The sequence below is a fragment of the Hippocampus bargibanti genome, linkage group LG10 (genome assembly GCF_051943395.1).
Source record: "Hippocampus bargibanti isolate YZ-2025 linkage group LG10, ASM5194339v1, whole genome shotgun sequence".
NCBI classification, from domain to species: domain Eukaryota; kingdom Metazoa; phylum Chordata; class Actinopteri; order Syngnathiformes; family Syngnathidae; genus Hippocampus; species Hippocampus bargibanti.
In genome coordinates, this window is record NC_142743.1 from 13,173,034 (window position 1) to 13,193,569 (window position 20,536).

At 41.8% G+C, this 20,536-nt stretch overlaps 1 protein-coding gene across 7 annotated transcripts in view; it reads right to left on the reverse strand.

Moving 5' to 3' along the window:
• The window catches only part of lrba (LPS-responsive vesicle trafficking, beach and anchor containing), a 181,035-nt gene that overhangs the window by 42,565 nt on the left and 117,934 nt on the right, over window positions 1–20,536 (reverse strand). For all 7 annotated transcript variants that reach the window (XM_089006279.1, XM_089006285.1, XM_089006284.1 and 4 more), the window contains 7 exons: window positions 16,387–16,504; window positions 15,898–16,000; window positions 14,048–14,163; window positions 13,860–13,972; window positions 7,952–8,092; window positions 5,359–5,478; window positions 147–299 (listed from right to left, as the gene is read on the reverse strand). In XM_089006279.1, the coding sequence (XP_088862405.1) occupies window positions 147–299; window positions 5,359–5,478; window positions 7,952–8,092; window positions 13,860–13,972; window positions 14,048–14,163; window positions 15,898–16,000; window positions 16,387–16,504 (864 nt within the window). The remainder of the gene's footprint in view (window positions 1–146; window positions 300–5,358; window positions 5,479–7,951; window positions 8,093–13,859; window positions 13,973–14,047; window positions 14,164–15,897; window positions 16,001–16,386; window positions 16,505–20,536) is intronic.

Consider the following 20,536-nt stretch of genomic DNA (forward strand, 5'->3'; position numbering starts at 1 on the left):
AAATTCAAAAGAGCTGAAAAAACGTCCACTTGGAGATTCCCGGAACGAACATCGTCAGGAAAATAACAATGTCATTTTGAGTTACTAGTAAAATTCAGTCAAATTATGTTCCTGGGCGCAAAAGGAAAGCGAGCGGCGACGCTTACCTGCCGATTGATTCGCACAAACTCTTCCGGGCTTTTGGCCCAGGGGGGCAGCTCCACGTCCGAGACCGCTGTGCCGTCTTCCATTACTCCCAGATTGTACGTGTTGGTGTTGACAAACATCTCAGGGAGGTAGTAGAACTCCGGAATCAACTCCTGTACCAAGAACAAAAAAAAATATTATTCATTAATTAACTAGCTAATTAACTCATTGACTGCCAGACGATGTGCAAAAATGTGTCAATTCCAGTGCCAGGGTGTTTGTCATTTTCACTCAAATTGCAGGACCCACAGAATATTGAGTTTTAGGACTACATAAACATTCAAAATACTTGATGTCACATCCCATTACGTCACATCCTATTGCGTCGCACCCTGTCCGTCTTATAAATGCTCTCCCAGTTTCTTTTCTTTCTGTCTCTCCTCGGCCGGCCCCACGATGTCTCTGCTGTCTACAAGATTAAAGGACAATCGATGTCTCCGGACAAGTTGTGTCCATAATTTGTAAAATGGCTTTAAATTACTTCTACTGAGCGTATTTTAATAAGATTTTTACTTTTTAGTGCTTTGTGAAAAAGGTTCCCGACCCCTGCCTTAGACTATCGTCTTTCATCAGAAAAAAGAGTTAATTCCTAAATTATATGGGTTTTCAGTTATATAAGCTTGAAATGGGGGTGGCAGTACAAAAGGCAAATGCTGCCCCTTCGTGGGAGGGAAAAATATTGCCAGAGGTCTGACCAGCACTTTATCGCCGAATAAATTCGGGAATGGCAGTGAATGAGTTAAAATGGCAGACTTCCTCTTCTATGTTCTGAAGATGCATTTCTTTTTTTGGTGATTCTATTCACGAGAGAGCAACCAGCGGAGTATGACGGCTTTATTTGCCCGTCTCGCCCAACGCGACATATTCTCCGGACGTACGACGGCGAGACGCGATCGGGTTATGACAGTGAGACGCGAGCCCTTCCCCAAAACGCTAACAAAGCGGAACTTGTAGCATAATGACCGTAAACAAGTGCAGACAAAGCTGCCCTCGGGGTTCCCGAGCCCGTGTTAGAGACCATGCTTCTCCAATTAAGGCGCCGCGAAAGACCCACGATGCCTCATTGCTTACCCCCACCCCCCTCAATCCCCTCCGACATGTAAACAACAGCCATGATTAAGATGGAAGTTATAACGGAACCATGCGGCGATCTGTGAACATGAAAAGAGATGACATCTCCTCTTTTTGGGAGGGGGGAGGGGGGCTTTTCCTACTACGCACAAACATGGCGAGCCAAAAAAAATTATCTAAAAATTGGAATCTTCTGAGGTGTTCGACAAACTGCACATTTATGGCTTTTAGTTTATTTCGAGAATGTCACGGGACTGACTTTTTTTGTGGGTGTAATAAATGTGGTGGGAGAGAGTATCGAATTACGTTCTCACTTTTTGTCATCTACTTTAAATAGCTAGGCCAAATTTTGTGCTATTCAAAAACGTATTTGTATTTTGGCTACCTAGCTGGCTATCTATTTGCTGTCTAGCTAGCTAGCTATCTAACTAGCTATCTAGCTGGATAGCTGGATAGCTATCTATTATCTATCTAGGAGCAGGCTAGCTAGCTTTCTATTTCTATTCGAATTATTCCGGGTTGAGTGAACGCTAGCACGTATGGCTGCTGCTGCTCACCCACAGAAAAACGTATCCTGTGACTGTAAAGTGACCTTGAATGAAATGTATTATTATTATTATTATTATTATTATTATTAATATTATTATTATGAAGTAAAATATAAAAAATAAATAAACCAAGACAAACCAATTTAGCTTCAGAATTGCTTATTTTCCAAATGGTTTAAAAAAATGAAAAGGCAAAAATGAATGAATGAATGAATGAATGAATGAATGAATGAATGAATGAATGAATGAATGAACAGTTTTCCAGGGGTATCAGATAAATGAGCACCTCATGTCAATAAACTGCATGTTGGTGCGTTTTGGTTTTTACTTTACACAACATTCATCTTTTCTCAGCTTCCAACACCACATTTTTTTGTCAAGTTTAAAGACATTTTCTGTTTGATTACACCTCAGATCAAACTCAGACAACGTCATCCATTACATACAGGCAAAACCAAGTCCCTATCCGGTAATAAACGCCGAAACTTCCATTCCTCGCCTTATTCCACCTAGATTTTTTTTGCAATATACCCTCAAAATCATCAGGTACAAAGCAGGTACAAAGCAGCCCAACAAGATCTTCAAGCAACACAAACAAATGTGGATGTCGTGCAAAGAGCTCATCAAATGAGCGAGTAAACAACAGGACTCAAAAAACAACATGGTGCTTCCTGTCACTTGTGAAATGACTTTGCTGCGCAAAAAAAACCCCATGACCTCCAGCTTTCCAAAAAAAAAATGGCCTCTCTCTTAACGAGACCCCCGGCTCATGGGGGGTTCAGCGGCTGCTGTAAAAGCACACTCACACAGAGCAGCAAAAGCTACACTCGACTGTGCCTCGCATGTAGCAGAATGTGCAGTGGCCCGTTTCCTTGGCCTGGTCAGAGGCCAGCCCCTCTGATCCCCAATCCTGTCCTGTCATGGGTCACTGCCCCAATCCCCCCGCCCCCTTCCAATCCCCTTCCCGCTGCCCTCACTGCACTTCCACTGTTGCTACTCGGAACCTCTGCAGGTTTCTCTCATGCCTTTAGGCTGAGGCTAGGGGTCAAGGGATTGGGGGGTCACGGTAGCGTCACCCAGGCTGGAGACACATTGAATCTGGGTGTTGTAGCCTATTATCACCCATTCGCGTTCATTCTTTGTTTTTTTTTTTCTTTTTCTGGTAGAAATAACACACTGAGGCTTTCTGCCCTCTGGAATGGCTTCCGTTGAATGGCTCGAATGCTAAAGCTAAATGCTATACTTGCCGTGCTAAATTGAAATGTCGCTTGGCTAATTCGTCCTTTGCGTTGGGAGTGAATGTGCGTGTCCAAGTGGAAAAAGTCGACAGACGTGTATTGAAAATGGATGGAGAGAAAAAAAAGACTGGTGCGGCCCAAGAGTTCAGGGGATGTTCAGTTTTTGTCGTCCGACCGTGGGTAAATTGAAGGTGCGGAATTTTGGGGGTGTTTGTTTTTAATCTGAAAAATGCCCAAAGTATTTTTCTGGGTTTGGATTGGATTAGTCAATCAGTGGAGAAATTTACATTTCACAGTAGCAAAGTAATGAAAGGAAGATGAGAGGAAAGAAAGAAGTAGAAAAAGCAAAATATAGGAGCTGCTGGAAAAGCAACCACGCTTGTGGCGCCATCTTGAAGTAAAAAATATATATAATAATAATAATAATAATAATAATAATAATAATAATAATAATAATAATAATAATAATAATAATATGACGACACAAAGAGACAGTCATTCAATTTGAAGCACTTTCTGCACCTTCTTTGCTGCATGAAGCAGTTCTAGATGAAAGAGGGGAGGATCAAAGCATCCTTTTTACCAGTGGATCAGGGACGTCATGGTGAAATGTGCATGTCTGCTGCAAACTAAAAATACGAAGCTGTAGCATTTATTGACATAAAAGAATGTCTCACAACTGATGTCCCACGTAAATCCACTTCAATTACAAGCCGTGTTTGTTATTTTTCTTTCTCATTTTGTATAGATAAAAAACATTGTGTTTAGAATCTTTTTGGCTCAGAGGAAGAGCACAATTTCTTGTTTACATGAAAGATGAAAAAAATACAGAGATAAATTTTAATAAAAGACAAATTTCCGAGTTTCCTGAAGAAATATATAATATATAATATATAATATGATTAGACTGAGCGGATTTTGCGATTTTTTTTTTTAATTAAAGAAAAAAAACAGTACAAATATTTGTTCAGGTTTCACCTAATACGAAACCAAAAAGATTTGGACAGAGCATATCTTGATCGGACGATATTCAAATATCGTGATGCAGGCCAGATTTGTGATTTTGAGACCCCCCCCCTCCTGCAACCCCACAGTCTGATCTGCCATGACAGGTCTGCAAAACGACCACTTTTGCAATCAAGCGCCATCCAACGACGCTGTAACATGATCCACATGTTTTATCTCCGGAGGTGAAGGGGGGAAGGTGTGGGGGGGGGGGGGGGCAGGTACTGGCGTGCAATCAAGCGTCAAGACCCCTAGACACCCCACCAGTGCCCCCGATTGGGTGACCCAGTGCCAAGAGACCCCGAGCTGGAAACGTTGCTTTGACATTGAATGTCGGACTGTAAATGTTTTAAAGGGAGCAGTTAAAAGTGTGCATGGACGACCTGGACTTTTTATGAAGGGGGGGGGGGGTGGTTGGTGTTGTTGGGGGGGGGGGGGGGGGCGTCCAGGTTATGGGCTGGCTGAATGGGAGACAGATGAGGATTAGTCTCCGGCTTTGATCACAAGAGCGGGAAGCTTTCATTGCCACGGGATTGTAATTGCTGGTGACTGGCCATCGCCGGCCCCCATTTTCCACCGTCGCTCTTCCTTTTCTCTCGGAATATTCCACCGCCTTACTCACCGTTACTCATACAACGTCCCCCGCTTCCTACATATGAAAGTCTACCGCACCGGAGGTGGAAGAACAAGTCATGGGAACGGGAGTATCGGAAGAGAGCCTGAAAACTAACTAACTAACTAACCACAGACAAGTATAGGTACGATAATAAATAAAATATAACTAACCAACTGACCGACTACTAACTACAGACAAACATAGGTACTATAATAAATAAAATATAACCAACTAACTAGCTGACTAGCTGACTAATTAATTAAGAAACTAACTAACTAACTACAGACAAACACATGTACTATAATAAATAAAATATGACTAATTAACTAACTCATTAACCTACAATCCAAATGACCAACTAACTAACCATCCAACTAACCAACTAACCAATTAAGTAACCGACCAACCAGCCACCTAACCAACTAGCTAAGTGACTAACAAGCTACCTAACTACGTAACTAACAAACCAACTAACCAACTGACAAGCTAACTAGTTAACTTATTAGCTAACTAGCTAACTATCTCGAAAAAAAATAAATAGAAAAATTCATACATGAATAAATACATAGAAAATTAATAAAAATTAAGGAAATAAATACATTACATACAAAAATGTCAGATGACAAAAAAATAATCCAGATATGATTTTTTTTGTGGCAACAGACTGATTTTTTGTTTGTTTTTCGAACTGTACCTTGACATCCGACGTGTCTCTCTGGCAGTTCCTCCAGGCTCGAGACACCGATGAGAAAGTGCGGTCGGCATGGTCAAACTTGCCTCCTTGGAAGTTGAGGAAGAAGGTGGTAAAAGGCTCCTGTGGGCCAGACAAAAAAATTAAAACGGACAGTTTAAGAGTGAAAACTGTGTGGAATGAAATGTCATGAAGTTTCAGAACTGTCAGGTTCGATGTCATGTAGTCGGCCTGATTTTAACCGAAGGCGGACACAAAACAAAAAAATACCATACACAGTCCGATACTATGATGTGCGATACAAAAATGCAATTTTGACAAAAATGTTGATGGTATTTAAAAAAAAAATCATTAAAGGGTGGCTATAAAGATTTAAGAAAGTTGAGAAAATGCTCTCAAACACATTGGAACATGTGGTTGTAGCATTTGTTGTGAAGTTGGCAAAGTGGATAACCGGGCGAGGGGTGTTACACTAACCCTGTCATTGATTTGTTGGTGATTGATTTTAAAATGAAAATATTTTGGTGAATTCTTACTCCAAAATACTTCATGTGAGGCTTTTTTAAAATCTGACAAACACAAGGACACAAAAGTGTTTAAAAACCAACATGAAAAAAAAAATTGAAAATCAAGCATTGAAAAGAATAATACAAAAAGGATTAACTAACCCACCTCCGAGCCCCAAAAAACATCAAAAGCCAAATAAAAACTACAATGAAAATACCAATACTATTAGTACTGTGTTTACAAATGAAAATAGTAATAATATGGCAATTCTGACAACAAATCTAGCTAGATAGCAGGCTAGCTGTATAGCTGATCTAGCTAGCTGTCTATTAGCTGGTTAACTATTAGGTGGCCAGCTATCTTTCTATCTATTTGAGTGAACGCTGGCGTGTGTGGCTGCCGCTGCTCACCCACAGGAAAACCTATCCTGTGACTGTGAAGTGACCATGAGACTTTTGAAAGGCGCTTTTAAATGACATGTATTATTACTATTATTATTATTATTATTATTATGCTGATTATTATTATTATTATTATGCTGATTATTATTATTTTTATTACTATTATTATTACAACAATGACTCATCCGACCCTCCTATTAATGTATTCAAGCTTGTACCAAAGATTACAGTGGGGGGTGAGGGGTGGGGACAATCCCAGTGAGCCTCTAAATCCAATACAGCCATGCTCCTGATGCATTTCTAATCATGTATAATCTTGTTAGGACAGATCAATCGTGGTCTCGCTGGCCCTCCCCCCCATGAGTGAAATGCCGCCATATACGTGAACATCATCAGCGCCTGCCACTGTACTAACAAAAAATTTATAACACTATATGAGAGGGCCATCGGCGGGACATTAATAGGCTTTGGAGAGTTTTAACGTGAGGCTCAAGCAGTAAAGCGGCCTTAGCATAAGCCTGCTAATGATGCTCGTGGATCAATGCTGCAGCTCTACTGGGACTCGCTGACAATGGTGAGCTAGTGGCGTAATAACATACAGAGGAAGGGGGCGGGGGGAGAAGCAGAAAAGAAAAAAAATGTAACCTCCTGATCCCTGTGAGGGGTTGGGGGGTGGGGAGTTATGACCATATTGATGGCTCCCACTCAACAGAGGGAATATTGAGTCTCTAAAAAAATAATCTCAAGGAGAATTTAAAATAGATTTCAGCGACAATCTGTATTCTAAGCACAGCAATCGATAAGAAACTATAAGACACAGAAACAAAAATGTGGAGGGGGGAGGGCATTCTGTGTCTATACATATAAAAATGCTGCAAATAATTTGTGGATGACAACAGACAGCGGTAGCATCTGAGGTGCAATCGTTTCATTTCCCCCCCCCCCGCTAAGGATAAAGAATATATGCCCACATGTGTGCGGTCTCGAGTCAGTTGACGTTTTGCTATGATTTCAGTTCAGATTAGTTGTTTAAAGCTTCAGAATTGCCAGTATATCGATGACCGTTTCACTTTTCTGCACTGTGTGTTAGCGTTAAGCTAGCAGACTTTCATCGGACAAAGTGTATGTGGTTTGGTTAAACACACAACGTGTCGGAGAAAGGATTAGATTTAGTTTGATGATAAATGGGAAGTGGAAGTAGTAAGAAGTGTGGTAGCATTAAGCTAGCAGACTTTCAGCGGACAAAGTGTGTGTGGTTTGGTTAAACACGCAATGTGTTGAATTCAGTTTTAGGTTTAGTTTTATGATAAACAGAAGTGGGAATAGCAAGAAGCGTGTTAACATGTGTGGTTTGGTTAAACACGCAACATGTTGAATTCAGTATTAGGTTTAGTTTTATGATAAACAGGAAGTGGGACTAGCAAGAAACGGTTGAATGGAAGCATTTCGCATCTTTCACGAGGTGATTGTTATGAAATTTGGTGCCAACATAGCTAGCTAGCTAACGCTCATTTAATCATTTATTAATTTTACTTGCAAACCAAGACAAAAACAAAAACAACAAAAATCATCTCATATCTTGGAAAGGCATCAAGATTGGGCCACTTATAAGTCGAGGTACCTGAATCAGTTTTTTAAGAGCCACGGTATGAATATGAACCATACGTTCTGTTATCAAATATACTCACCATGCGCAGTAGCCACATGAGGGTGAAGCTGGAGGTGGAGTAGTGGGTGCCATAGTGGAACTTTGGCACCTGGTCGTCGTCCCATGACTCATAGCGGTCGGAGAAGAAGGCGGCTCGCTTGGGGTTCAGGGCACCGACGGGCTGTGGAAGGGATTTCAAAATTAGCCTTCTTTGAGTATTAACGGCTCAATAGTAGCAATGGAGTCAACCGTTATTGTCCAGACAAACAACAAAAAAAGATGAAGTCATATTAATTTGTCATCAGTCTGAGAATAAGCAGTGAGCCTTTGTCCGGGGGCTGTTATTTAAATCCTCATTTATAGAAATCACTTTCAGGATGCTTCGATTTTTATTAGCCCTCGGCTGGTCGCGCCCAGCCTGCCTTTAATCCATCACATGCACACACAAACATAGCGGATCAATGCTAATGGAATGATGGCCTTTTGAGGATGGGGGCTTAGCGGGGGGGTGCGGATCAATGGCATCTCTTTCATATCGTGGGCAGCCTGTCACTGGTAGAATCGCGTCGGACTCCAAGTATTGATTTGTGCTTTGGCTACTGTTGTGCGTTCGGGTAATGGGGCGTGTGTGTGTGTGTGGTTGTGTGGCTGCACCGCTTGGTTGAAGGTGTGTCACTTTGTTTTTTTTTTGTTTTTTTTGCTCCAAAGGTAGGAATCTCGGTCAATATTTTATCACATTGAATGATTAAATAATAAGTAGCAAAATTAACTGAATTTATGAATTCAATTCCAATTCAAACCAAATTTAAAAAAAATCTATATGTATTGTATTGTATTGTATTGAAATGTGTTGTATTCAAAGTGTTCCAATGTTGAGGGTGTGCTAATTTTCCGGTACACAGTTATATCCATATTTGATACCATCTTACCTATACTTTATCCAGCAAAAATCAGTCAACAAGATGATGAAGAAGAATCGCAACAATGGCGCGGAAAATCCTACTGGACCCTCCGCACCCTGCCCACCACCTTTTCCAGCGACTCCCCTAAGGCAGGCGCTACCGATCCATGCGCACCAAATCTAGCAGACATTTAAACAGCTTCTTCCCCCCGTTGCCATTTACTCTCTAAACAGTAACCCAAATCGAACTGTACAGTGCCTCTTAGTAGTAAAAAATGATGATATGAGCGCAGCATGTTCTACCGGAGACAAATTCCTTGCGTGTTAATAATAATAATAATAATAATAATAATAATAATAATAATAATAATAATAATAGTGAGACTAATAAAGGCAAATCCAATCCAATACAATAATAATACATTTCATTTATAAGCGCAATACTTGGCCAATAAACATGATTCTGATTTTGATGAGGGTATAAAAAAAACTTAGATGAACCACCATCAAATTTAACCACAAAATATTAATCCAGCAATTCACCAACAATCCAACCATTTGTGATATTGACGTAAATGGAAAGTCCAACATTAACCACAAAAAAAGTTATGTTATCCTACTACAAAAATTCACTTTTCTTTCATAAATTTACCATAAAAAAAAAAAAAAGGCTGAAATTATCCAACAAAAAATTCCAGGCGGAAGTCATTTTTTTTCATATCATATATTGACGGTACTTCATCCTGATCTCATACATTGTCATCAAATAGATGACAAAAATGTAGCGGTACAAATAGGCACAACCCTGTGTGTGCGTGGGGTGCCACCGCAGCGGCATGCAGCTCCGACTTGACAATGATACACAGCGGATTGCTCGGGGGTGGGGGTCCGTCGGGGTAAGGGCTGAGTACACACGGTGAATTATACATGGAAGCCATTGCTCTGATTTATAACCCTAATAACAGCCGACTCATTAAAAAAAGAAAAGGCTTGAAGGAGGCATATAAAATAAGGAATCGTGAAAGTGCCATCGTGACATCGCACAAGTGCACGTGCGCGGGCTTGGCCTGACATCATTAATGCTGTAAATTATAGTGGGGGTTGGGGTGGGCTAGGGCGGGGGTGCTCTGGTGCAAGGTCTACAGTACATACAGCGGCGAGGTGCTTCACGAGGGGCGGAGAGCCCCTTTTCCGCAGGCAACAAATTGGCTCAATAAGTCACCAGGACCGACGAGAGGTTCCGATAAACGATTTAATAGTATGGTTCTAATTAGACCGGTGAGTTAGCCAAAGGATGCTAACGCGTGTAGCCATAAGATTAACATCTGCAAATTAATCTCACATTAATCCGCAAAAAAAAAAAAAAAAAAAAAAAAAAAAAAAGAGTTGAACTAATTAAAAGAAAGAAACAAGTCCCAGGAGAGTCCACAAGGCGGCACGGCATGGTGGTTGATTTGCGGTCCGCTAATTGCTTGTCATTTTATTGAACGGAAAAGAACACAGGGGGAGGGAGGGTGGTGTATTAGCGGGGTGTTCAAGAACCTTTAAGACGTTTTCAAGAGCATTTGGATCACATTTAAAACTGTGTAATGTCTAGTTTTAGCGAAATACAAATTGAAAACTAGCTTTAATTAAATTGTGGATTGGATTGGATTGGATTGGATTGGATTGGATGGGATATGCCTTTATTAGTCTCACAGTGGAGAAATTTACATTTCACAGCAGCAAAGCGATGGGGATAGAAGGGAAAGATGGGGATAGATCAAAATAAATAACATGAATCCATTTTAAAATACTTCAAGTAAGTACAACCAAATACAGTTTTGCTCCCGCTGCCTTTGTAAAAACATACACTACCACGCAGACATGGGTATTTTTCAGGCTAGCGTACTTTTGACGGCGTCCGTGTCTGATAATGCGGTGAGTCTCGTGTAAAATATCAAACTAGCACGGGTGGCTCTTAACATGGTGCAAAATGTCCGACTTCCTGTTTCTTTTGTTGTCATAGACGTCTCGACTTAATTTGGTGAAACTGTCCACACTTTGAGGAGGCCCTGACTGATTGGGCTTGGTTGGCTTTTTGTCTTTTATCTATTTGGGGGGACGTTTGGGCTCTTAAGTGATAAAAGTAAAATGGCTGACTGATAATTTGGCTCTCCCAAATGCTCTGAGAAATGTATCAGGAAAGGTCTTTGTGTTTATGGCAGCTATTGCAACAGTGAAAATGATCGTGCGGACGGTGTGTGTGTTGTTAGGGGGTGTGGGGGTCACGCATGGTTCGAAAATCAATACGCCATTAGCTTTTGCAGCTACAAGAGGTCTGTTATGGCACAAGGGTGCGCTCGATAACAGCTCGTTGCAATGAGAACACAAAAACAAAACACAACATGGTGAGTTCCAGTGTGCGCATATTGAGACGACTCCAACGTTATCTCTGAGAATGGGGAGAGGGCAACATTTGATGTCAGATGGAGGTTAAAGTTTATGATAAGAAAGGCCCCGGGGTCACTTCAAGAAGGTGGGGGGAAATTGCGTGTGGCCTCGTACGCCGGTAGACGTTTTTAGTGTGCGACACGACAAAGTATTGCGTTCACGCCACTGTGGCTTCTTCAATGTCACGGTGGAAGAACTTGTCATGCATTTGGTTTTCTGACCAAAAGACCGGTGGGGGTTTGTAACGGCTTCGAGGCATAAATCGGCCATAAAAAAACAATCATAATACAAATAAGGTCAACTTCCAGTTTGCAGGAAAAAAATCACTTGGAACATATCACCCATGAAAGGTGAGGCAATGCTCCATATTTAAGATTAGTGGAAGCCAAGGTAATGGGTGGCAGGATGGATGGATGGATGACTGGATGGATGGATGGATTTGGCATTGGATGGATGGATGGATGGATGGATGGATGGATGGATGGATGGATGGATGGATGGATAGATTACTCGGTGGGTGGATGGAAGGATTAATGGCATTGGGTGGATGGATGGAAGATGGAAGGATGGATGGAAGGCTGGCATTGGGTGGATGGATGGATGCATGGATTGGGCATTGGATGGATGTATTCATGGATTACTTGGTGGGTGGATGGAAGGATGGATGGATGGAAGGATGGCATTGGGTGGATGGATGGATTGGGTATTGGATGGATGGATCGGTGGATGGAAGGGTGGATGAATGCATTGGATGGATGGATGTCATTGGGTGGATGGATGGATGGATGAATGGATAGATTACTTGGTGGGTGGATGGAAGGATGGATGGATGGAAGGATGGCATTGGGTGGATGGATGGATTGGGTATTGGATGGATGGATCGGTGGATGGAAGGATGGATGAATGCATTGGATGGATGGATGTCATTGGGTGGATGGATGGATGGATTGGGTATCGGATGGATGGATGAATGGATGGATGAATGGCTCATTGGGTGTATGAAGGATGGATGGATGTCATTGGGTGGATGAATGGAAGGATGGATGGCATTGGATGGGTGGATGGATGGATGGATGCATGAATTGATTGTCCATTTGCCTTCAAACAATGTTGGGCTTGTGCAAAGGCATCCCGAGTCATTTGAAACCCAAGTCAGCGTGAAGGTCATAAAGAAGAAACCAAGGCCCCGATGAGCTTTGAAATGTCACAACAATAAAACGGCAGCACAGAGGCGCGCACTTGATTGTCAGAGCAAATGTAGGAACGGGGAGGGGCTTGATTGAGGGCAGGGGGGTTTCTTTGTTAGCCTTTTACACACATTGCAGTCCGCCACGCTCCAGCGAGCGTACACCCAGACCCACATGTATGTCAACGGCATGAATAAAACACAAGTCATACACATCTATTACCACGCCACTCGAGCGCCGCTCGCACCCCTTGTTTTGTCACATTTCAGCCTGCGCCGGTGTCATGTGACTCCACAAAAAGGCACCGCGCGGTTTCCCCATCGGGAAGTAAAAGTCGAAGATGGAAGGGACACAGGAGCCGATTGAAAGTGAGAACTGTAGCGAGGGGGAAGGAAGGACGAGGCGTCCGTCGCTTTTGACAAGCCGACGAGGGAATGATCGTAATTCCGTATGATTTGTTGGATGGTGTTACAGGTTTCGTCCCTTTGCGGCTATTTCAAACCAAGATGGCGGCCTTCCTGTTCAAACACGGCTCTTTGACACTCCTAACGTGTCTTCTGATCATGCATAGCAAATTGCAAGTCAAAATGAAAATGGCGAAAGTAAACTGGTCAAAAATGTTTGCGAAGGACTGTGGGTTAACTCGGGCAAATTCCCTCTGACATTGATGTCAAACTCATGGCTGGGGGCAGATCTGGCCCGCCATATCAGTTTCTATGGCCCGACGAGGATAAATCAAGCGATCCAACTTTTCCACGGAGCTTGCGAATGTCTGGACCAAAATTTTAAATTGTCAAATATAGTCACCTATTACATCAAAATATTACAAGCATGATCTCACTTTGTACTTTTTACATTAATGTCAACAAAGGCAATTTTTCTTGACATCTGATGTTAACTCATTCGCTGCCATTCCCGAATTTATTCCGAAATTGAAAAGCATGACGTGGCGTGCCATTCTCGAATTTGTTTGGTTTTTGATTTTTTTCTTGCGGGGGTGCATTTCTGGCTTCGGTCAGACCTCTGGCAATGTTTTTCCCTCCCACAAGTGGGCAGCATTTGCTTTTTCTAAAGCCGCCCCCATTTCAAGCTCAGATAACTCCAGACCCATATAACTTAGGAATTAACTCGTCTTTGTTCTGATGAAAGAAGAGCATCTAAGGTTTCTTACGCTGCATTGAGTGTTTATGTAGTCCTAAAACTCAATTTTCTGTGGGTCCTGCAATTTGAGTCAAAATGACAAAAACCCGGGCACTGAAGTGTAAAGTTTTTGCACATCGTCAGGCAGTGAATGAGTTAAAAGGAGTTAACCACCAAATTGTTGTGCATTGTTACCTAGATATCTTTATCATATAATTTTTTTGTCAACACGTAAAACAGTCTTGAAACGAATTTAGCTTTGAAGTTTGCTAATTGCGCTTCCTTACCTTGGAGAGATCTCGAAAATTGCTGGGCAGAGTCAGGTCCAATTCTTCCACTTCGTAGTTGGTGATGATCCAAGGGAAGACGGGGTATTGATTCAAGTCGTTGTAGGTCCGGCCTGTAGAATGTAAAAAAAAAGTGATATGAGGATGTGACGTATGACTGAAGAAGAAACAGCGAAAATGGCCCTCACCAGAGATTGTGTTGAGGAAGATGAGGTACTCAAAGTTGGAAATCTCGCGACGTTGCCAACGTTGACTCATGTTGGAGGCCTTGAAAAGCTGCTTTGGTGTGGCCAGAGAAATGCGCCTAAAGAAAAAAAACGCCTTACGCGTCACAGAAATGCAAAATGGAAATTCTCTGTTAGCATGCTAGCTTTTAACATGCTAATGGAGAATTTGTATCAAGTGAATTCTGGAAGATCTATAAAGCTAAAGTCGAGTGAGATAGTAGAACGCTAACACGCTGCGCATTGCAAGCAAATGGCAATGGCTGGTGTGTGTATGATTTTTGGTCCTGAACAACCGTTTCTGAAGAGAATTGGTAAAATGGTAGCGCTAACTACTTTGAATATCATGAACAGTCACGGCATTGACTCTGTCTAGCAAGACATTTTTTTTTTTAAATTAGGGCATCAGTGTTGTTCTATCGTCCCAACATAGTAACGGTCAAGTTATTTTTTATTAAATTTTTAATTCACGTCACATTGCAGAACAAAACAGGCCTTTGAGTTCCACTCGACTCTTGCGGCTGGAAAAATAGGCAGAGCTTCACTCGTTAAGACAAATATGCAATTGGCCTGAAGGGCCACCCCCTCAAACTCCAAACACACACACACACACACACACACACACACGTACGCATGCGCACACACACACACACACACACACACACACACACACACACACACACACGCGCGCACACACACACACACAGATTCACTTAGTGTGTGCTACATGTGGTGGGACAAAAACAAATGAGTCCCAATCCAATTAAAACAAAGGCGAATGATGGAATAAATCACTGTCAGGGGCGCTGATTACTGTCATTAAGGTTCATAAAAGTGAAAATAAGAACCCGTTGACACAGCAAGACCTTTTTTTATTATAATCAAAGAATCAACTACATTACAATATTTGTTTATTTTTTGTTGTTTTTGTCGTTATTTCATTGGAGATAAACATTTTACATCAGCAGGTGATGTCAAGGAGAAGAAGGAGTCAAGAATATATTGCAAGTAACTTTGTGAACGTGCATTGTTGGCGAGGTGAGCTGCTGTCGAAGGTCAATGAGGCAAAGTGACCCTGCTCGCTCTGCAAACTAACCTGATTAATGGACCTGAACACACATACACACACACACACACACACACACACACACACACACACACACACACACACACACACACACACACACACACACACACACACACACACACACACCTCTACCATGACAACACTCGATGCACTTTTGTTCATTGAATAATTACACAGCATGAAGCTGTTATTTTTTTCCATTGCTGCTTTTTTTCCAGTAATGTTCCAAAAAACATAAAATACAAATAACATATAAAGTTAAAAAAAGTCACCAAATTATTTTATTTGGTGAGAAATGTTTAGCCTCATGTAATATATTTGTTTGTTATTTAGTTTTTTTTTCTTTTGACTTCAAGACGGCGCCGCGAGAGTGGCTGCCTTTCCAGCAGCTCCTGTGTTTTGCTTTTCTACTTTCATTTCTTTCAGAACTTTACTGCTGTGAAATGTAAATTTCTCCACTGCCAGACTAATAAAGGCGAATCCAATCCAATCCAATATTGTGATATTTTTGTAAAAACACCTCACTGTCATTATTGTACATATTAGTCATGAAGTTAGGATCCATAAATCTCTCCATTTTCTGAACCGGTTTATCGTCGGGGTGGGGGTGGGGGGTCAGGAGCCTATCCCAGGCGTCTTCAATTGGTAGGTGGGGGGGACACCCTGAACTGCTTGCCAATAACATTTTCTAAAATGGCCTGCTTGTGTGTATCGATGTGCGTCTAACCTGGTTTGTGGGAGGCCAAAGTTGGTGCCGAGGCCAACGCGGGGAAGACTGTGGACCACCTTCTTGACGGTGGCGGCATCGGGGAAGTTGAACATGACAGCAGCTATGAGAAATTTTCATCGAAAATTCTTCAATTACATCATTGAAATGAATGTACATTGAGTCTTGTTTTAGGAAAAGAATTCATTAAAATTCTGCCTTGCATGAGCGCATCATTTGTCAAAATGTGACCGATTCTACAAAATGATCATTGCCGCTCTTAATGGAAGTTTCCTGTCAAACTAAAAGAATTACACACCATGAATTCAACCCAACAACAAAACCGTCTTATGAAAGTCCATTAGCTTAATGCTAAGACATAATGTGAAATGCCATTGAAGAGCTAGCAAAACTCGCTTTTCTGGTAATCCGAAACAATAAAAGATGATTTCAATAACACGATCAGAACAATCTGCATGATCACAGTATCATTATATCATATGGTCTTACTTCTGTTAGCCATAAAGATCTCCAGGGCGGTGTTCTGCAGGAGGTAACGTCTGGAGAAGATAGCCCGGATCTCTGTAAACAGCCACTTGCCATGAAGACCTTCCGTGTATGCTAAAATCTACAAAAAAAATATCAAAAATATATTGATTAAAGTACATCTTTAAAATAGGCCCAAGAATGGAAAATCCAAAAGAAAAATAAGAGAAATAAATATTTTTCAGCAACTTGAGGGGAGCGGGAGGGTCAGACCAGTTCATTTTTCACCTTCCAGACCGAGCGAAACGATTGATGAGTTTTATTGATCAGACACCATTAAAAATAGGTTCCTTTAGTTCTAAAATGGCGGCTATTTAGCACGCTGAAAGATGACTTATTGCAGATGGTGTTGGTAAGAGCCTCGTTAGCACACCGAGATGGCTACTCACCATCTCAGTACGTCAAAAATAGCCCAAAACTGCATTTTCCGGAGATGTATGGAATGAAATATTTGTTGGTGACTGAAAAAAAAATCCGTCCGAAAATGAATTTTGAGGTGAGGCAAGAAAAAAAAAATAGTAGTTAGAATCGCTGCTACTTGCCACTTCTTCTTCTACTACGACTATTTCGGTTGTCTCGGGCAGCTTGTCCCAGAGACTAATCCACATTTAATTGAACTCCAGAGACTTTGAAGTGAGTCTCCACAGTATTCCTCGGAGAGAAGGCCCAAGCGGTGGCTGTCCTCAGCTGGTCTCCCTCCGCCGGCCTTCTAATGAGCTCCCTTTAAACTCAACAGCCAGCTCGCCCCAGATCACCGGCGCGCATTTGCTTATGTGCAATGAATAATAACACCGTATCCAGAAGAAGTGACAGCTAATGCCTTTTTTAAACAATTGCAGACAGATGAAAAAAAAAGGCCTTGTTAACAAAGTAGCGTCAAGTAGAAGGGTAGCACGCATCTAAACGTGCGCATTAGCAGCGATACAGAGGAGGTCAAAGAAGCCATGTCGACAGCCATCAGGAATTGTGACGCTAACAGCCGTCCAGCTATGACCTGAACCTCACTTTGCTTTAAAATAGCAAAAACAAGGCAGCAGAGGCCGTCATCAAAATGGAGTTACAATTTGTTCCCATGAGAGGAGTCAATTATTCATCCGTGAACTAGCTGGCTACCTAGCTGGCTATCTATTCATCCATCCACCCAATCCACCTACCTACCTACCTATCTATCTATCTAGCTAGATAGCTATCTAGCTAGCTATTAGCTATCCTGCTATCTATTAGCTGGCTAGATAGTTTTCTATCTATTTGAGTTATTCCGGGTTGAGTGAACGCTGGCGCGTGTGGCTGCCGCTGCTCACCCACAGAAAAATTCATCCTGTGACGGTAAAGTGACCTTGAGAGTTTTGAAAGGTGCTTATAAATGACATGTATTATTATTATTATTATGATTATTATTATTATTATCACAAGATATGTTAGCTGCTAACCGCTAACAGCTAGCTAAATGAGGCACCGAGTAGCATCTCATCCACGGATAAGGCGTACAACTAATCGAGGAGGGTGCCAAAATGAAATGTTCAGACACAGGATAGACAAGTACTTGCCGTGTAACCAACCTACCCCCACCCCAAGGGGATTACAGCAATCCTTGTCCGTGTCCACAAAAAAAAATGCATGCAACTGATGGAGTTTCAGAGATAATAGATGCCACAAAGCAGGAGGCAGACAAATATCATATTTTACCACCATGTGACACTCATACAATCTCAATGTCCCCTCAAAACACCGCCCACACCTCTTTACCGTCACGGTCTTTGGCTTTTTACCTTGCAGATGAAAAAGTGGCCTGACAAGCGACCTGACAAACTATCGGCGCCGTAATACGACCACGTCAGGGATAAATGGACACGGCGAGGAGGTTTAGTGTCCATGCTGGAATGATTTCAGATCCAGAGATAAAGAGCAACGTTGCAAGTGGATCGCTCGTGTTTAAATAACAGGATATGCTTTCAGAAGGGCCCAAAAAAGGGTTCAGGATTTGGTTAAATCCGCAATCCCAGTTACATGGCCGATAGCGTCTCGAATACAAGGAAGCTTTTGCGTTGAAATTTGCTGAACATAAGGCGTCATCTCACATGGGTGCCGTTTTTCACTCAAATCGCCGTGAACGATGATGAAAGAGCATTTTAAAAGAAGAAAAGTGAAACGAAGGTCAAAATCAAATCAAGGCGGCGCAGGCGGCACACTCCTATTGATGTTTCATTCCTGGCGTGCGCGCATTCGGGTTGGCTGCGCCGGCAGATCAATTTGAAGGCGTCACGCCACAGAAAGAAAACAAAAGAAGGCTTGATTGCTAAAGGTCCGAGCGCCTATTTCAACCTGTTTGCGTGCCCGGCTGCTCATTTCTGCGGCGCTGTCGTTTGTCACTGTCAGAAGCCCCCAAAAGGCTTGAAAATGAAGAGGGACACCAAAGGAGGGGCTGTGTAACTAGGCCTCAAATGGAAAACGTGAAGTAGCACACAAGCATGGCGTCTTCCAACACATCATCTTGTTAGAAAATTAATCTATAATTGGAACATCAATGAACCCACACGAGCATTAAAGGACAAACGACACCATTTTTTTTGTTTCCTAACTGACATGAGAAAAACGTTTTGTAGCATCTAAAATACCCAAAACACCAATAATAATGAGTTAAAGTGTTCAAAAACTACTTCAAAATGACCCCGAAAATTGCGAGTTTAAGAAGGCCCCGCCCCCTTGTTCGTGACGTCACACCATGACGTCTTGCCTTGCTCGAGAATCAAAACAATGGCTTCAGATTCGGAGAAGATGCTTTCTTGTTACTCATCCAGTTTTGAATATGATTCAAATAGTTCTGAAGAAGAAAGTAAAAATGTTTGCAATCGATTATAGAAGTCCTCCTGTGTCATTTTGAGGCATCTGGACTCCAATGTAGCGCCCAGAAAATGCACAAAATGGCGTCCAAGCTCCGTTGGAAATGGGCTGATTTGTCTGCTGGGAATTGGTGTCAGCTAGTATCAAATCTTGTGCAACACACAACGATTCACCATCGCATTATTATTTATGTGTTTTCCTTCTAATTTCGCCATCAACACGGATCAACACGAAGTTTTCAGAACAAACACAAAAATGCACTGTGTGTCGCTTTCTCGGTCAGGGGCGTTCCCTCCGTGACGTCACGGTAGGTATCGTCACCAACTCAAAAACAAGACTTGCTGAATATTCAGTGCGAGTCTTAAAACGTAAAATATAGCTATATGCGGTGGAATCTTTGTAAAATCCGCTCAGTAGAAGTCATTTGAACTGATTTGACAAATTACGGAACCAACTTGTCCGGGCGTGTCGGTTGTCCTTTAAATGGTATCGAGGAAATGGCTGCGGTGCTTTGCAGCTTTTGGTTTGAAAATGATGAGAAAATGACAAACTATTGATAGGTCAAAACGTCCACAATGCGGGGGAAAAAAAAGACAGAATTTGTCTCGAACACCCAAAAAAAAAACTCGAATAACAAAGTTTTCTTTGCTTTTTATTACTGTTTTTTCCAGGTTAAATTTTATTAAAATGTAAAGTTTCTCTTTATTTAACTCATTCACTGCCATTCTCAAATTTCTTCGGGTTTTGGTTTTTCTTTCAGGACGTGCCGATAAAGCGCTGGTCAGACCTCTGGTAATGTTTTTCCCTTCCACGAGGGGGCGGTATTTGCCTTTTGTCCATGTTAGCACTTTTTTACAGCTTCAGCTGTTGTTGAAGCACTATATAAACCAACATGTATGTCATGCATTGTATTTTGTACAACCACCCCCATTTCAAGCTAGATAACGCCAGACCCATATAACTTAGGAATTAACTTTTTTTTCTGGCGAAAAAAGAGAGTCTACAGTTTCTTTCGCTGCATTCAATGTTTATGTAGTCCTAAAACCCAATATATTGTGGGTTCTGCAATTTGAGTGAAAATGACAAAAACCCTGGCGGGGGGGAATGCCTCTTTTATAGTTCTGCATGACCGTGACTTTTTAAACCCATGGAATACAGTCACACCGAAAATCGCTGCATACGTCCCCGCAAGGTCATATCTTGAGCAAACCTCTTTTTTTTTGTTTTCCTTCCCTTATTTCTTACCGTTTTTGGTAATATTTCATAGAAAATG